The 19,189-nt window shown below is 39.7% G+C and overlaps 1 protein-coding gene across 3 annotated transcripts in view; it reads left to right on the top strand.

The window, feature by feature from the left end:
- The window catches only part of WDR59 (WD repeat domain 59), a gene marked incomplete at both ends in the record, with an annotated part of 83,646 nt that extends 68,585 nt beyond the window's left edge, over positions 1-15,061 (top strand). For 2 of the 3 annotated variants that reach the window (XM_084257789.1, XM_084257788.1), the window contains 8 exons: positions 16-149; positions 1,142-1,223; positions 5,312-5,424; positions 6,563-6,713; positions 6,808-6,880; positions 8,471-8,597; positions 8,760-8,902; positions 14,826-15,061. In XM_084257789.1, the coding sequence (XP_084113915.1) occupies positions 16-149; positions 1,142-1,223; positions 5,312-5,424; positions 6,563-6,713; positions 6,808-6,880; positions 8,471-8,597; positions 8,760-8,902; positions 14,826-15,061 (1,059 nt within the window). Of the gene's footprint in view, positions 1-15; positions 150-1,141; positions 1,224-5,311; positions 5,425-6,562; positions 6,714-6,807; positions 6,881-8,470; positions 8,598-8,759; positions 8,903-14,759 lie in introns of all 3 variants that reach the window. The other variant, XM_084257787.1, reaches the window with a different exon arrangement.
- Positions 15,062-19,189: the final 4,128 nt, after the last annotated feature.

Genomic DNA, 19,189 nt, shown 5'->3' with positions numbered 1-19,189 from the left:
TCTCATCTCCCCCAGAAATCAAGGAGATGGAAAAGTAAGCGCGAGGGATCTGACTCTGGCAATCGACCAATCAAGGCTGCTGGGAAGGTCATCATCCAGGACATTGCATGCCTGCTTCCTGTTCACAAGTCATTGGGAGAACTCTACATGTAAGTTCAGAATCTCAAGTATGCCTGCTCATCCCTTAATCATGATTATTAAACCCTCTCTTCAGAAGCATTTTCAGGAGATGCCCAATAAATTAGCTTTTTATTGCTGCATAGCAGGTTACTACTAATTTAGTGACCTAACATAACATTCATTTATTATCTCATCATTTCCATGGTCTGGCTTGGGTTAGCTAGGTAAAGACCTCAGGTCTCACTAACATGGGGGGTAGTATCACCTCATGCTTGCTCAGGGTCTGTGTTCAGCCTCTTGCAGTTGCTAGCAGCAGCCATAGAAAATTCCATCATCTTTGAGACTTACACCTGCTTCACCTGCTTCCTAAGGTCTGACTTGTTTAGGTCAGATCCACCCAAGACAGCCTCCCTGTTAACCAATTCATTTGCCTGATAAAAAAACCTAATCATAGGAGTGATACCTCATCAGTATTCACTGCTCTTGCCCAAGTATTTAAAAGGAGAGCTTGATACATGATTCATAGAGCAGGGGCAGAAATCTTGGGAACAGTCTGAATTTTGCCTCTCATACTTAGTAAGTAAAACAGAAAAGCAGAAACAGTCCAGTGGTGAGCATGGGGAGATGAATGACAGGTATACAGAGGCTTGCCTGTGGCTCCCAGCATATTACTCTTTGTATTGGAAACTATAGTGTTACACATCTTTAAATTCGTTTTGATTTGATTCCCAAACCTTGGGAACTCCACAGGAAAACTGGTTGGCACACTGGTCTCTGAGTCTGGTCTCCTCCTGACTTAGAGGTGAGTGATTTCACCTTTCCCAGGCTTGAACCATAGTCTAACATAGCTCTGATTAAACCTTTTCTCCATGTTACCCTGAAAGAGAGCTTAAAGCCAACAGGAACAAAACCTTTTAAATGGCAGCCAAAGAGGCAATTTTTAGTCTGTTTGTTAAGTTGGGAGTCATTGATTAGGAAGTCAGACTAAAATGAAACTTCTTCATTGTCTTTTAAACTTCAGATTGAATGTGAATGATATTCAAGAAACGTGTCAGAAGAATGCCACTTCTGCCTTGCTTGTTGGAAGGAAGGATCTTGTCCAGGTATTATCCATTCTTTTTGCTGGAGATCTGGATTTTTCTTTTTGAGCAGGTTATTTTGTAGTTATGGCTTAGTGACATTCGCGATGTGCCTCCTCTTCTGTAATTCCCCTCCTATTTTCTTGCCAAACTCAAGGGCTAGAGCAACTCTCAGAATCCCATGGATGTTTTGTCCTACTAGTACTTAATTGAGAAGGTCCTAAAACATTTACTATGGTATTTTTTTTAATCACATCTCTTCTAGTACCTTAGTGATGGTTACACACCTAAATTTGGGTATCTGTATCTTTGCCATTTGCACTCTTAGTTCTGTTTTGTTTTCACTTTTAAAAATGCTTCATTTTGTAAAGATTTTTCTATTAATATGAAAGTATTTCTTTAGGGGAGGCATATTCAGTTCTAAAACATGATATAATCTTACAAAAAACTAACTTCCCTTCAGCTTTGCAGGAACACATCACTGTAATAAGACAACAGCTGTATTGATGGTCTCACTCACAGCAGGAATTTAGAAAACCTAAATAAGAGACCAGAAAAAAGACTAATCAATACAAAGTAAAAATCAAAATCAACAAGCAACTATAAACCAGAGACACATTTTGGAAGGAGGGGGCGGAGGGAGGGGCTGGGAGAGGAAGGACTAGAGTCAAAATAAGGGGGGGAGATGTAATTGTATGGGGAATATAACCAAAACGAAAATGCATGCATTGTGCAAAGATGAAAAAAGATATAAGAATTATATAAAATAAAATATTAAAAAAAAAAGACAACAGCTATATTGAGATACAATTAAATTAACATTTGCTAAGTGGAGATCCAGAATGTAGAATGATGAGCTCTGTTCCAACAAAAGACCACCGGGGAGTTGATACAGAGAAGTTCATTACTTACTAGTCCGGAAGGACAGGCGACATGGGGTGGTCAGCGCAGGCTCCAGGTAGAGAGGGAGCAGGACCGGGGCACAGGCCAGGTCCTGGGTCAATGGGTGGAATGCTTTGGGGTTCTCAGACTAAGGCTAGATTAGTCGATTCAAAATCAGTTTTATTACCCTCCATTTGAGTAGTCTTAAAGTGAGAGGGATGCCCAGGGGGAGGGCCTTGGAAGTCAGGGCAGACATAAGGGCTGGAGAAGTCTGTCAGGAAATTAGATTTAGTTTTTGACTGTAGGGGCTATTATATCAGGCGTGTATTTACACAAGGAGCTAATGTCAGTGTAAGGTCACTTGGCAGTACAGGGTACTAGGGTGGCAATACCATGGAATAATTTGTTAAACTTGATAGTAGTCCATGATCTATGCAATTCACCCTTTTAAAATGTACCATTAAATGACTTTTCATATATTCACTAAAGGGAGTTTTACAGCCATCACTGCAGATAATTTTAGAACAATTCCATTACCCCAAAACAATACCCCACTTCCCTTACCTGTTATCTCTAAATTTCCTCCACCCATCCCTAGACTACCACTACCTACTCTCTATCTCTGTTGTACCCTCTGTTCTTCAGTGTGAGGGTTAGATTGACTAATGGAAACACCTAGCTATTATTTTACTAGTTTTTGTTTCTCATAATCTTCCAGATGACCCAGAGCAGAGGCCATCCCTTGATTTTTACCTGATTTAAAAAAATCTCTAAAATTTCCATTGTTTTCTAGTAAACACTGTCAAGTTTCTGCCCCAGACTTTTATTTATTTATTTATTTTAACTTATACACACAAGAATTGGGGTGTAGGCCAGAGGTGCAGGGTGAGAGAATCTACCAGAGATAGAGTGGGGAGAAGAACAGGCAGATCTACTGAAATACACTGCTGAGGGGAGCAGCGGATGAGACAGGAGAGGTCTGTCATGTTACAGTGGCTGTAAATAGCTTGATAGTGCTAGGACTTAACCCCTTGCACCACCAGGGAGGCCCTGCCCCATACTTTATAAGGTTAAGTTTAAAGTCATGAATTGTATCTATTTCTGTAATGACCCAGCCACCTAAGGTCCTGTGAACACTAAGAAGACAACAAGTAGTAGCAACAGTGTAGAACTTATAAAGGGGGGTACAGATCCAACTTGGCTCTTTGGTGGTGTGTAACCCTCAGCAGATTATTTCAGATTCTCTCAGCCTCTGTATATTTGTAAAATGAAAACCATGAAAATTATTACTTTATAGGGTTGGTGAGAAGACTGGTAAATGCAATCCTAATGCGGATGCAAGGTTCATGTTCTGAAAACATTTTGAGAGGAAAAATTATTTTCTAACGTGGTTTTTCTGTTTTGTTTTGTTTTTAAGTTTCCAGTACTTTTCTGGCAGAGTTGATTTGGAAGGTCAGGTTTGTGTGAGTGAAGTGGAATGAACCTTCCCTTGGGTTCAGACAAACAGTTTTTAATCTGGGTTCAGTCACTTTTTTGTTGAATGAATTGAGGCAGCCACCCACCCAATCTTTCTGTACCTCTATTTCCTTGGCCATAAAATAAGAACAGTACTTCTGAGTTCTTATTTATATAGATGTACAATTCTCATATCTGTATCTGACAGATTGCAAATACCTAAGATATGGCACAATTATTGCTGTTGTCCTTGACGTTACTGTCTTTGGGGGCATGGTACTACATATCTGGCATGGACAGATATGATGATGTTCTTCTTTATGCCCATGTTGAAGATATTATGTGTACTATTTTGCAAACCTAAGTGTCAACTCTTCTGTTCAAAACACTTGAGAAATGTGTATTCTAAATGACGCTAACAGGCCTAAGTTGTCAGCCACGGTAGTAAATATTCTCTGCTATCTCAGAAAGCCCCATCAACTTCTTTCTCAACCACTCAGGTGGGTCTTTGATACAGAGATGAATTTAAACTTCAAGTTTCTCATTTTAACCCATACTTGAGGATTGTTTACATATATTGGCACAGTAAAATTTTGTTGATTTTTTAAATATATATTTGATGTTTCTCTGCCAGTTCTTTAGTATTTTTATTTGTTTATCCTTTTTTCTTAAATTATTAACTCCTTGATTCAAAATCTGTATCCTCTTCTTTGAAGTTTCTCTTAGAGTATCTAGTGTGTTTTCCACCTAGTGTGTAGACAATGATGTCTACATGTGCTACATTTCCCACATGTAGCATCCCGTTTTTAAAGGTATGGAAGGTGGGGAGCAGGGGACTTTTTGATGTTATGACGCATTTAGCATGTGCTAAATCTCAAATTTAATAGATCCTGATGGACATTAGCTTTTTGCTTGCTGAGTCTAATAAGTACCTTGAAATTTCACATTTGGAGATAATCGTCATATTTGGTGTGAACAAAAAGAAAACCAAGTCTATTTTTGCCTTATCCTTTTTTTTTTTAACTCAAAAAGTGTGCTGAAACTTTCATAATGACGGTAACAATATTTTTCATTATTCGGGCCAAGAAAGACAGATCTTGGGCCTCCCCGGTGGCGCAGCGGTTGAGCGCTGGGTTGCGAAGCTGCCCGCGGCCTCTGCGGCGCCGGTTCGATCCCCGGCTGCTCCCCGGCCACCGGAGGAGGGTCCCACATGGCGTGCAGACCTCTCCTGCCGCCCACTGCTCCCCTCAGCAGTGTACTTCGGTCCTTCTGCCTGCTCTGCTCCCCGCTCTGGCTCTGGTGAATTCTCTCGCCCTCCCGCACTTCTGACTGTACCCAGTGCATGTATAAACAAAAACAAACAAACAAACCAGCAAACAAATAAATAAAGCATGCCTCTATAAAAAAAAAAAAAAAAAGAAAGACAGATCTTAAATCTGTCAATTCACTAATGAAGCAGCAGAAAAAGTCACGAGTTAGTGATTAAACAGACAACCCATGGAAGTGATTGCATGATATCATTTCTCTTAAGTTTCCTTAATAAAAATGTTTCAGTCCAGTGTTTCTCAAACATGATAATGTGAATAAATCTCCTGATATTCTCGTTCAGATGCAAATTCTGATTCAGTAGATCTGCAGTGGGGCCTGCAATTCTGCACTTCAGAAAGCTTTTGCAGAAAGACTCTAGGCCGAGTTTGGAAGATTGTGGATTCCTTCATGGTTCTGGTTCCTGGACTCATCGGTCTGAGCTGCTATTTCTCTATTTCTCTGTCCAGGTTTGGTCGCTGGCTACGGTAGCTACAGATCTGTGCCTTGGTCCAAAGTCTGACCCAGATTTGGAAACGCCATGGGCTCGACATCCATTCGGACGACAGCTGCTGGAATCCCTGTAGGTTTTGAGAGCTAAAAGTGAGGAAAAGGAGTGATGTAAATTTTAGGTCTATTAACAGTTTCAATGTTATTGTCTAAGAGAAAAACACAGAGGTCTGAGGAATGAGAGGAAGAAGTGAGGCCTTTATACTGTCATAACTTCCATGCAGAACTAACTTCTTAAAGTAGAAGAAATTCTGTATTTGTCATTTATAACAGGATTTGAAGATTTAGTGTCTTTGGAGATTAGTCTGTGAGTCATATTAGTGTGAACATAGGAGTTTGAGCTCCTGAGATGGCAGATTTGTTTGGATGCTTTAGAATTTTGCCCTAAGAGCAGATTAGAGAATTGTATGTTGATTTTCATGTTTTCCAAAGGCCTTGGTGCTTTCATCCTGTTAGTAATTTATGAAAACATTAAATTTGGGTTTGAGTTATTGCACTGAAATATGCCAGCTAGAATATAATATGCAAAATGATTTAACAACCAGGCAGATCCACTTACATCTCCATAACAATGAGGCCCAGGTCCTGACAGAGAGACAGAGAAACTGATTCTTCAGTGGAGGTTTATTTTACCTCTTGGAACATGTGCTTACACCTCATGGTAATGCAGGGGTGATAATGCTATTCTACCAGCTTCACATAAGGCTCCAATAAGACAGTGTGAAAACATTTAAAAAAAAATAAAGACATTGCTTGGAAGAAAGTATTGACATTATCCATCACAGATGCAAAGTCCTTCTGATCCCTGTGTCACATCGTAGCATAGTCCTGAGAGGAGAAAGGGGATATGAGTACCTAAAAGGTAAAAATACTCCTTCTTCTTATTTAAAAGCTTTTATTCATAATTCTGCCTCCAGAGTCTGTTACCTGCTCACTGTACAGTGGTGGTATAAGGTCCCCAGAGGGCTTTCACATAGCTTAAGTTCTATGAATAAAGTATGTAGGATCTCCCAGAAGGCAGTGTCCTTTTTCCTAGGAAGTGGGGAGACTGAGATCATGTGTAGCATTCAGATGTCAGATGGTAATTTAGTCTACTTAGTTTTTGGAGAAGTCTGTGACCCCAGGCCTTATGGCCCATGCCAGCTGTGAGGGTTCCTCTTCTTCTATCTCTTCTCTTGACTTGTTTTCTTTCTGCTCATCTTTTTTTCCAGGTTGGCTCATTACTGCCGGCTGCGGGATGTCCAGACGTTGGCTATGCTCTGCAGTGTATTTGAAGCCCAGTCTAGGCCTCAGGGAATCCCAAATCCCTTCGGGCTCTTCCCCAGCCGTTCATCCAACCTTGTGGTGTCCCACAGTAGATATGTAAGCTCATGCTTTTCTGGCTCGTGTCTGATATTTCCTAAAGGTATACTTTCACAAGGACACTCTTCTGATGCTGTTCTTATCTGGTCTGCAGCCTAGCTTTACTTCCTCTGGTTCCTGTTCAAGCATGTCAGACCCAGGGCTCAACAGCGGTGGCTGGAACATAGGTTGGTATGGAACTGACTTAGCCCAGGCAGGCTCTCTAGTGCCCTTGAGGCAGTGTGTGAGTCGTTAACATACAGTCTTTAGTTCATGACTATTCTCCATACTTTCCCTTGTGTCTCAGTACTCTTTAACTTTAGTATCATGGGGATGCTGCAGCCAGCATGGCTGGACTTTCATTTTTGAACAGGCCAGATTCTGGCAGATCTTAATGCCTTGCTGGGCTGCTATTTGTCTCATAATCTTGAAAACTTGACAGTAAGAATGCCTAGTGTTTACCCCTAAAACCTAACCTTTAACCTTTCTCCTTCACACTTCCCTTCCACAATCATCTCTTTTTTCCCATATACCACTTTCAGTGTAGAAAAATAAGGCTGAACCTGATTCCATCTGGTCATAAATGTTTGTTTAATGAGTAGGTATATTGTGTTTTCTGAGTTTTTACATTTTCTTTTAAGAAATCATCTTAATTTTCTTTTTCTCTGTTTTTTTGTATCCAAATTATGTTTATTGGGATGGTTTCCCATTCATCTTGATTCACAATGCTTTTTGTGCTACCCCCATCTGAAGATGCAAACTTTTGTGTGCCTTGCTTTTCCTCCTGTAAACTGGCAGAAGACAATGGAGCAGCTAATCCATAAAACTACACTTTGTGTTTGGCCAAAAATGGTGATTTTATAGCATCCTGGGCATTTCACATCCACGAAGTAGGAAATGAGACTCGTGTTTCCTCTTCTTTTGCTGAGAAGGATAAAAAAGAGATCCTTGTCAAGAGTCATGTTCTGGGGCCTCCCTGGTGACACAGTGGTTGAGCATGGCGCTGTGAAGCTGCTTGCAGCTTCTGCAGCACCAGTTTGATTCCTGGCCGGCCAGGGAGATTTCCACGTGGCAAGGCTGACTTCTCCTGTCTTGCCTGCTGCTCCCCTCATCAGTGTACTTCGATCTTTCTGCCTGTTCTGCTCCCTGCTCTGTCTCTGGTGAATTCTCTCACCCTTCTGTGACTTTGGCCTGTACCCCAGTGCTTGTATAAATAAATACATCTTAAAAGAAAAAAAAGAGTCATGTTCTGTGGGAAGGTTGTCACCACTAGAAAGGCTTAATCTTGAATTTAAAAATAATGCATGCTTGGTAATGAAAAGCAAACAAAAATAATAGAAGACAATAATAATTATTTACTCCTCCCACCTAGAAATGACATATGTTAGTATTCAGAACATTTTCTTCCAATCTTTGTCCTAGTGGATAAAGATATGTTAAATATTTGTGATTTTATGTTCCATTTTTAATGTTGTCATGAGCATTTTCTTGTGTTATTTACATTTTTATAAGTAATGACTGCCTAATTAGTATTCTACTGTATCAATAGGCTATAATCTCTACTCATTATGTGTGTACTTATTGTCAAATTACCTTAATACATACCTATACAAAAAGTCAAGGCAAGCAGAGAGTTCTATTTATTTCTATTTCTAGGGGTCTTCAACTTAGCGTATTCTTCTTCCAGAAAATAAATTGGACATAAACTGCATTGAGTTTTAAGATGGTTGTGTCCCTTCTCTGGTTCTCATTTTCCCTTCTCAATTCATTTTCTTCAGCGGGAAGAGAGGCAGAACACCTGTCTTCACCTTGGGGAGAGTCCTCACCAGAAGAAATCCGCTTTGGGAGTCTGACCTATAATGATCCTCGTGAGCGAGAACGTGACCTGCATGATAAAAATAAGAGGTAAAGACCTTTATCTCCCCAGGTCAAAGCTGCACTTTCATAACACTTAGATTCTCCAAATTCAGGACTCTTGCTTCAAGAAAGATATACTTAGTGCCATCTGGTATGTAGGTCATTTTTTCTTATGGGAACTGACAGGAAATCTTTTGGAATTTCATCCAGACTTCTGGACCCTGCCAACACCCAACAATTTGATGACTTTAAGAAATGCTATGGTGAAATCCTCTATCGCTGGGGTCTGAGAGAAAAACGAGCAGAAGTGCTGAAGTTTGTTTCCTGTCCTCCTGATCCTCACAAAGGGATTGGTGAATATGACTTTCTTCCTTTTTCTGTCACTCTGCAAAAAGTCCTACAATTTAATTTGTCAGTATATAGGACTTGGAATGAAATATTTGGTTACATTGGTTTACAACATTGCTTGTATTTCAGAAATCTCCCCCTTTGGGTGTTATTATCATACCACCCCACCACCTAAGTGCCCAAAGTCCACCACCATAATCCATTGTGCCCGCTCCCCACTTTGTTCTCCTGCTTCCACCCGCAGCCATAGTTCTAGTCAGATTTCTAGGGTTTGTTATTAGATTGGCTTTATCTGACCCTTTGGTTTTTCTGTATTCCACATATAAGTAACACCATCTAGTATTTTTATCTTTCTCCTTCTGACTTAGTTCACTTAATATAATCCCCTCCACTTCCATTCATGTTGTTGCAAATGGCAAGAGTTTATCTTTTCAATAGCTGAGTAGTATTCTGTTGTGTGTTTATACCATATCTTCATGATACACTCATCTGTTTTAGGGCATTTATGTTGTTTTCATGGCTTGGCAGTTGTAAATAGTGATGTAATGAATATAGCAGTACTTATTTCCCTTTAAATTAGTATTTTCATACTCTTCGGGTAGAAATAGAAGTGGAATTGCTGTGTCATGTGGTAGGTACATTTTTAATATTTTGAGAAGCCTCCTCACCATTTCTCCATAGGGGCTAGACCAATCTACATTCCCACCAATAGTGTAAGAGGATTCCTTTTTCTCCACATTCTCATCAACACTTGTTATTTCTGGTCTTTTTGACATGGGCCATTCTCACAGGTGTGAAGTTGTATGTCATTGTGGTTTTGATTTGTATTTCCATGATGATAAGTGATGAATATTATATCACGTGCCTGTTGGCCATCTGTATGTGCTTTTTTAGCTTTTCTGCCCATTTTTGGTTGGATTACCTGATTTCTTTTTGTTGAGTTGTATGAATTCTTTGTAAATCTTGATTATTAGCCTCTTGTTGAATGTAATGAGTAAATATTTTTTCCCATTCAATAGGGTGTCTTTTTGTTTTAGGGACAGTTTCTTTTGCTCTGCATAAGCATTTTAGTTTGATGCAGTCCCATTTGTTTATATTCTCTTTTGTTTTCCTTGTTATTGGAGACAAATCCACAAAGACATCTCTGAAGCCTATATTGTGGCATGTTTTGCCTGTGTTTTCTTCTGTGTACTTTATGATTTCAGGTCTTAACATCCAAGTCTTTATCAATTCTGAGGGTTTTTTTATGTAAGGTGTGAGACAGTGTTCTAGTTTCATTCTTTTGCATGTGACTGTCCAGTTTTGCCAACACTTTATTGAAGAGGTTTTCCTTTCTCCAGTGTATTTTCATGGTACCTATGTTATAGATTAACTGTTCATGGAGGTATGGGTTTTGTTTCTGGGCTCTCAATTCTTTTCATTTTGTCTGTGTCTTGGTTTTTGTTTCACTACTATAGTGTTTTGATTATTGTAGCTTTGTAGTATAGTTTGAAGTCTGGAAGTATAATACTGCCATTTTTATTTTTTGCTTTGTCTGTGCGGGGTTGTTTGTGGTTTCACATGAATTTCAGTAGTGTTTGTTGTGTTTCTTTGAAGAATGCCATTGGTTAGGATTCCATTGAATCTGTATATTGTTTTAGGTAAGGTGGTCATTTGACAATGTTAATTCTTCCAATCCATGAACAGGGTATATTTTAGAATAAAATTTTTCGTTCTCATATATAAGCAGATATTTCTGATGCATCTTTAAGTCTGTTTTAACCCTCTGAAAACCTTTGCATTTTTACAAGATTGAGTTTCTGTTATAACAGAAGTAGTTTCATATACAGCACTCAGGTATCGATTGGAAGTAGGAATCTTTATTTTAATTTAAGTTTTCAACTGTATATTTTTTGTGGTTTACATACATACCACTTTTTTTTAAAAATTTTCCTACATCATTGTTCATTTTTGTACAGTGATTGGTTTCTCCCCTCAGGTGTAGTCCCCGTAGTTTTCCTTTTCACCTAGGAATCATCATCATATTCCCTTGTGTTCTTCCCTCCCTGTTGCAACCCTCTTGCTCCCCCTCTCCTGCTGTATGCCTTAGATCTATGGTCAGCTTGCTGGTTTTGTCTTTTTCTTGACCTTTTATTTGAAAGTTCTTCTATATTCTGCATATAAGAGAGACCATCCAATATTTATCTTTTCCTTCTCACTTATTTCAGCTAGCATAATCCCTTCCAGCTCTATCCATGTTGCCACAAATGGTATGAACTTATCTTTTTTGATTTTGAGTAATACTCCATTGTGTAAATATACCACAGCTTTTTGATCCAGTCATCTATTTAGGACATTTGGGTTGTTTCCATATCTTAGTTATTATAAATAGTGCCGCAATAAGCATAGGATTGCAGGTTTCCTTTTGAATTAGTGTTTTTTGTGTCCTCTGTGTAGATTCCTAGGAGTGGAATTGATGGATCATATGGTAGATCTGTTTTTAGTGTTCTGAGGAACTTCCATGCAGCTTTCCATAGTGACTGGAACAGTTGACAGTCCAACACCAGCAGTGTAAGAGGATTCCTTTATCTCCACATTGGAAGTAGGAGTCTTTATTAGAATAATTATTCAATGAATATATGTCATGGTCCTCTTAAGCACAGTATCAATACATTCCATCCCCTCCTAGAACACACAGAATAGTAGAGGAGAAAAATTAAATAGTTAACAATTGTGATAAATATTTATGGGTAAACAAAAAGAATGTTGGGGCAAGAGGCACAATTTTCAAAGACATGTTGCACTATATGGGGAAGCTCTCTGAGGAGCTGAGGTCTGCAGGATGAGAAGGAGTAATCCAGTTTGGAGCTTTAGGGCCATTGTCTCCAAGAAGAGAAAATTGAAGAATTATCAGGAGATTTCAGTGTTTGATGAATTTATGGAAGACTCAGATATTTGAAGGAAAGTTTGGAGTTGAATTATTGGCAAACACATAGCAAACAAAGCAATTGAAAAGAATAAGACAGTTGCTAAATTTGTGAAACAAGATGTACAAGAAAGGAACTGTTGTCAGGGGATATGGCTTAGCTTGAACAGTATTTTCCTAGATACATAATATAAAAACAATACTATTTGAGGACTAATCCAATAAAATGATGGTGGAACTGTATGGGAAGCAGGTGGTATACGTGTGTGCTGAGGAGGGAAAGAGCTTTCTCGGTGAAAAGTTTTTAAAACATATTGTTTCGAGATAGGGAGGTAAAAACAAAAGAAGCAGTTAAATGAGTTGGAAGGATTTCCTCTAAGGAGTGAATGGGTAGGAGATGGAAGTGAGTGCTGGTTTTGGTAATAAGATGTATAGAAGCATTTGACTCGTAAAGTTGTGTGTATATGTGGTTTCAATTAAAAAAAACAAGCCAGAATAATTTTGATAAGTAGATTCAGCTGCATAGCAAATATTTTTTAATATGGATTATTGGTTTGTATACTGGAAAAAATGCGAAGACATAAAAGTTGCTTAGGCAGCGTATTTTTCAGAGCATCTAAATGCATGAAAGTCATAGCAGAGAGAGATTAAAACAATTTTTCTCTTAAAATTAGTTTTCAGGAAAATGTGTGAATCACAGTGATTATAACTGATGTATCAATCCATCAATCAGTTAAAGTTATTGACATGTACTATGAGAAAGCATCATACTGTTTCTGTGGGCTGTGCAAAGAACTATGAGGTGGGGTTGGGGTGGAAAGCCTATAATCCAATCAGAGAACTAAAGCATAAACTCATGAAGACTGAATGATATTCAAGAATGAATATGTCCTGATGCCATTACAAAAAATATTATAAAATTCCAAAAGGGGAGGGTCACAGTTGTGAGAGACTCAGAGAAACATTAAGAAAAGTATCTTCATCTCTAAAGTCTTCACTGTGGAAGAAAGACTATCCTAATACATCAGACAGCAAGTAGGAAGGAAAATATGATCAAGGTTACCAAGGCTACAGTGAGCCTCCTTGTGGCAGAAAACCAGCAATTTCCTTATGACATCCATATCTACAGCAAATGTGGGGAGAACATTGTTCTCATATAGGGGCTTAGGTATTTATAGAAAGGGATCAAGGTTTCACTTATTTTAAGGATTACTGCTAATCAGAGTACTCCTTAGGGGAAAAAAAGGTCTGTAGATACAGAGGACTGTTTTACTGTTTGTGGTGCATGGCTCCTAGTCATAATGGTGGCAGAACTGAGCCATGGCTTTGTTTTTCAGCCCCAGAAGCATGGATCTGCTCACCTAAATTTTTTTCAGGCATTTTCTACTTCAGTTTATTAATTTCATGTCTTATTTTTTGACTAGTTTTATTTACACTTGTGTAATAGGCGATACTAATTAATATGCAATTCTTCAGTATGATAAACAGGAAAGAGCTATATTACACTACACTTTTGGACATAGCTTCTGCCTGGAGGTTTAGTAAAGCCTCGGGAATCATAGTTTGGTCATTCTGTTTGCCAGAGGTATTTTTACCATCCTTATTAGTTTGTTTATTAGGAACCCAAAATGATCCATTTCACCTCTACCTGTTTCCACCTGCAAAGCCTGTGCCTGTGTTTATATGCCTCCTTCTCCAAGGCCCCCAAGTTTGTCAGTGCTCCCATAAAAGACTCCTTTGTATCTCCTTAAGTGATGAAGTGAACGAGTAGCCCCTATGGCCCAAAGGTGTCCATACTTGTTCCTCAATGGCTAACTAATGTTCTTTTCATTATGTGTAACAATAAGATACAAGAGAGATATAGAAAAGTTATGCTTTGTGACCTATCATTTTCATATTTTATCTTTATAAAATTATTTCCATTTAGAATTGTCTACACCCTCACCCAAGATTATTCACTAATTAACAAAATGAAATATTAGTTCAAGGTCTTAAATCTAATAAGATTTTTAGGAATGATGCTTAAGCTGACACACTGTAGAGAAACACAATTACTAGTGATATATTGGGTTTTCTAGAAAGATGACATTTTAATAATTTTACCAATAATTTTAAGTGTTGAATCTACTCAATAATTTTAAGTGTTGAATCTACTCAAATAATAAGACCGGCAAAGGGAATTTAAGAAATTTAAACAAATCAGACTTTTCATGGAGTTTAAACTTAGGAGTCTTTCATAATATAAAAATTCAGTTTAGAAGGAGTAGGCATAGTTGTTTTTAAACCAAATTTATTAAACCAGTATAATTTGTTTCAGTACTTTAACTAGAACTACCCTAACATCTTTTATTTAGTTACCATGTATTTAAAAGTCTTTCTTGGTACACTTTTATGGTTACCAGTTGTCATGAAGCAGAGGTCTCCAGAGCATCAGAGGGGAGCGAGAGAGAAGCGGTAGCGTAGACCACCTAACTTAGGGCTGAGAGTGAAGCAAGACTGGAGCTTTGGGTGGTAGGATTAGCCCCAGGGGTCTTTTCCAGAAAGTTGGGGAGCAGTTATAACAAGGTGGTCTTCACTGCCCCCATAGCCCAGGGCCAGTCATCTTACAGTGCTCAGTCACTGTTAATTGTTAGGTCGTTGTTAGGTAGGTCGGGCAGAGGTTGTATAAACAACCACCTCTGGTCTGAGTGTGAACTAACTTTTTTCAGCAGAGATTTGTTAACTGTCCTCTGTGTCAGGCCCTGCAGCTGATGGGGTAGAAGGAGACATGAGCATAGGACCTTTACCCCAGTACCTCTGAAAGCCAGGTGCCCGCTCTCCCTCTGCCCTGCCTGCAACTGCAGGGACAGCAGTTCCTCTTTGTGACACTTGTCTACACTGTAGAAGAAGGGGTTGAAAAGCATCAGTTTATAGCATCCTCCAGACCCCTTAAATGAGACATCTTTCTCACCTCTCAGTGCCCAGTTTCCTTCTACAGAGCCATTCACCATGTCTTTTGTTCTGGCCACCTCCGACCCTTCCAGAGTTCGGGGTGTACTGCAGCCACTGCCGCAGTGAGGTCCGGGGCACACAGTGTGCCATCTGCAAAGGATTCACCTTCCAGTGTGCCATCTGCCATGTGGCCGTGCGGGGATCATCCAATTTCTGCCTGACCTGTGGGCATGGTGGACACACCAGTCACATGATGGAGTGGTTTCGGACCCAGGAGGTGTGTCCCACCGGGTGTGGCTGTCACTGCCTACTAGAAAGCACTTTCTGAACAGCCAGAGTGTGGTATTGTTGAAAATCCAGAGAACCCCATTAATACTGGGTGACAAGGCCCCTGCCAGGAGAGAGGCTCCAGAACCATTCTTAGTGAAACTGGGGTATGTTCCCCTCAAAGACTGCTGGAGAAGGATGAGAGAAGACACGTGGAGCCACACATGCCAAGTGGAAATTTTCTTGGAGAAAAACACTTGCCTCCAGTGCCGTGTTAATCTCTGCATAGCATCCTTTCTTACACCATTATGGAAACCGAAGTCAGATGCAAAGGACCATCTCCTGAGCCAGAGGACACTGGACATGAATGATGTAGTCAACGGAGTGGGTCTGTGACATAAGTTGGCACATCTGATGAACTGGTGGACAGTGATCTTTTAAAATATGATACCTAAATTAAGACTATGTGCTTAAGAATTTTTTATTGTATTTTTATTGAGGTAACAATGGTTTACAATTAAGGATTCGTCAGATGTCTTTTTTCGTTTGTTTGTTATTTCTCTTCCAGGCTGCTCTCCCTTGACTAATAAAATTCTAGAAATTATTTGAAAAAAGAAAATGTTGACCAACATTTGGTGTCTCTTTTTTTTTTTTAACCTGATTTGTAAGTCAACTCTTTTGGATAGGACCAAAGTCTGTGCCCAGATTTTCAAAGAAAATGCTGATCTACTATGGCACCTGATAGAAGTTAATAAAATTCAATATTTTAGGTTCTTCTCAACCCCAGATGTCTTTGAATCATTCTGTGTAGCAAACAGAGAAATGAGATTATGTGGCAGTGTTGATATGAAGTGCCCCCATGGTGCCGAGTTCTGGGCACCACCTTTAGTCTTCATCTGTGCTTATCACCATCTTTGCCCCGGGTTTGTGTGGGTTAACCATGGTTCTGACTCAGAGGTCCACCAGGTCTTCAGAATGATTTTCAACTCTTCACATTTTGTGTGCCAGGGAAGGGAAATCCTCTTTGGTACTTCTCCTGAAAATTTGTATTTGTTTCTCAGAACTTAAGGATTCCCAGTTGTTTAACTTAAAATATACAACTTACACATCTCAACATGTAAAAGTATTGTACAATGCTGTGTTTTAAACTACAGGTCAGGACTAATGGACTGTGAAATCAGCCTAGTGAATAAAAACCAGCATTAAAAAAAAAAAAGAGAGAGAGGACAAGAGGAATGACCAGAAGTACCAGACACAATTAGGGTAAATATTGTTTTGTGTGATATATGTACAAGTGTGCGTACACACAGTGTCATAAGTGTATAATGGGTCACATTTCTTACTGAGGTTTGTAGCCAAAATATTTTCACAACACTGTTTTGATGATGCTTACACTTGGTCCCTTGTGTCGCTAGGTGCAAAAGTCCCTGACTTACAAGAAGCCTGGGTCCTGTGCCGTGAGAGTAGGGCTATAGCTCCAGGTTCTGACGTGAGCTCAGATGAGATGCCAGCGCCTCCTCACAGTGAATGACCAGGTGCAGCAGGTACATTGGGAGACTGAGGGGCCAAGGAAATCTTAATTTGTTCGCTCTCCTGCATTTACTTGTTTGTGTTGATACTGCTGTTACGGCGATCCCAGAATAGGTTGGCTAATGTACACTGAGATAAAGGATCTGCTGTGTTCCTCCGTGAAATCGCACCATTAACAGAGAACAGCCTTTTCCTGTTTCCCTCCGTTCCTGCTAATGCAAAAGCTGTTCCTATCTTTCCCCATCACAACTTAGATGCATTTATTGCTTTGGTTTATTGTTTTAGAGACCTTGTCTCCTAACACGGAAAAGAAGCCATAATAATGGTTATTAAGAACCATAGAGCTTAAAATATGTGGTGTCGTCTTTCCTTTTCAATTTCCAAGTAGTCAGAATGAAAGTCTAAATGTTTTTAAAATATTCATGTTTGGACACATTTGTCTTGGCTACCTTGGCACCTGGGTCCTGATTTGTTTGTTTTTTACAAACGATATAAACCATGTTCCAAAGTACCTTTTTTTTAATACAAGCACTAGGTACAGTCAGAAGCGTGGGACGGTGAGAGAATTCACCAGAGTAGGGAATAGAACAGGCAGACCGACGAAATACATTGCTGAGGGGAGCAGCGGGCGTGGCAGGAGAGGTCTGTCGTGCCATGTGGGACCCTCGCTGGGGGCCGGGGATCAAACTGGCGCTCCAGAGGCTGTGGGCAGCTTCGCAGCCCAGTGCTCAACCACTGCGCCACCAGGGGAGGCCCCAAAATACCTTTGAACTTGGTAGGAAAACAGAACTTGCAACCTTATTTGTGCACCAGAAACAAAAGTTGTTTAGACAGCCTGCTGGACAGAATAGGGGAAGAGTTGAGCCTTCTGGACAACCTCCAGCTTGATTTTCTGCCCCTGTCCTTAGTGCTTTCCTTGGTGATGCCACAGAGATAGATGTTTAAAAAACACTTTAAAATTTCTTTAATATTAAAAATGTATTCAGCCTGAAGGTACTGAGCTCACATGCTGGAAGCTCCTTCCATTGTCCAGTGATTCTCTGTGTAGTTGGCAGGACTCAGGAGAAGCTGGTTCCTTTTCAGTGGCTGAATGTGTCAGGAGCTTGAAGGAAAGGCAGAAGACTGAGGTGTAAGTCACCTGTGGGCTGAAGGGCAGGGGGGAGCCGTTCATGGTCTCTATGCAACAGAACAATTTCTTAGATGATCAGCTTTGCTAGCTGTAGAAAAATAGTTCAGAAAACAGCGTTGTAAATAATACCCTCTACTTTATGGCTTTCCTTTCCCTACCTTCCTCAGAGTTGGAGCTGTCTAGCGGATCTCGATACATTTATTCAAAGGATAGAGCCCGGGGAGAAAATACATACCTTGGAGTCCTCATTCCTCTTTGAACTTACTGTCCTTATCGGGATCCTAAATAAATCTATCATATTGGCATTCCTTTAGTATTATTGGCAAGTTGACTTCCCAGATACCACTGGTTTGGTATTTTTTTCTTAAATCTAAGAAGTCCTGATTTTATGCATCGAGCATTTAACATGAGATAAGCACTCATACAGATATGAACTGTACAGAATATGGCTCTGCGCTGATGAAGCGCAGTCTTTACATAAATGCTTATCACACTGTGTGCTGTGGGCTTCCAAAGGAAGGTAGGAGCCTCTGAGGACAGACATTGTACAAAGAAGCAGCTTTGGCTGAATTAAGGTGAGTAAATGTTCTTCAGGAAGGGCAGGAGGGCACAGGGAAATGCCGTGCTAAGGGCCATAAGCAAGGGTGGCATTTGGGGACATTATCCATGGTTCCTTATTGGTAAATCATCAACTGTGGCTGAGAATTGAGGCTGGGGAGCAGGGCAGGCATCAAAGCTTAGTGGGTCCCGAACACTGTGCCAAGGAGTCTGGGCTTCTTTCTCCCTGTCAGCCAGGATGCTTCTGTCTTTCATCATCTTCTGACTGTATAATGGATATTTGGTGCAAAATCACACAGCCAATTTTAAATTTTTTTAAAAATCACCAACAAAAGTGTTTAACTGAATCTTATCAGTCATCATCAAACACTGTATCTTTCACCCAAGTTCCTTTATATTTGACTTGATATGTAGCAAACTATGGGTAAGGTTCCTTATTTGATCTATTTTAACATTTATTCCTTTTTTCTCCTATTAAGAAAATCTGAAACTCATCATAAGTCATTGAGAATAAGCAAGTGTTTGATGGTTATCAAACCCTAATCAGTGTCTCAGTCTATAGTCTCTTGATATGTTAGTTATTATAAAATTCTGGAATTTTTAATCAAATATGAGTGATAAATTACAGAGATTTTTTTTTTTCCCTGAAGACCATGTTTCTGAAAAGCTGGGAGAGCCATAATTAGATTCCCAAGCAATATTATGTTCTCCTGAAGCATTTGGCTGTGTTTTCAAAAACACACCCAATAATATGTTATCTGCTACTTTCTGTAACAAAAAAAAACATCAGTTTTGGGGAAGACTCAAATTTTTTTTTAAAGATTAATTTATTTCTGCATGTAAGAACTGGGATGTAGGCCAGATATGCGGGGGAGGGGGCTGAAGGATTCACCAGAGACAGACAGTGGGGAGCAAATCTACTGAAATACACTGCTGAAGGGAGCAGCGGGCAACATAGGGGAGGTCTTCTTG

The sequence above is a fragment of the Talpa europaea genome (assembly GCF_964194135.1).
Source record: "Talpa europaea genome assembly, chromosome: 16".
Classification (NCBI taxonomy): domain Eukaryota; kingdom Metazoa; phylum Chordata; class Mammalia; order Eulipotyphla; family Talpidae; genus Talpa; species Talpa europaea.
Note: the sequence above shows the minus strand (reverse complement) of the source record. Positions and strands in the feature narration are given on the sequence as shown.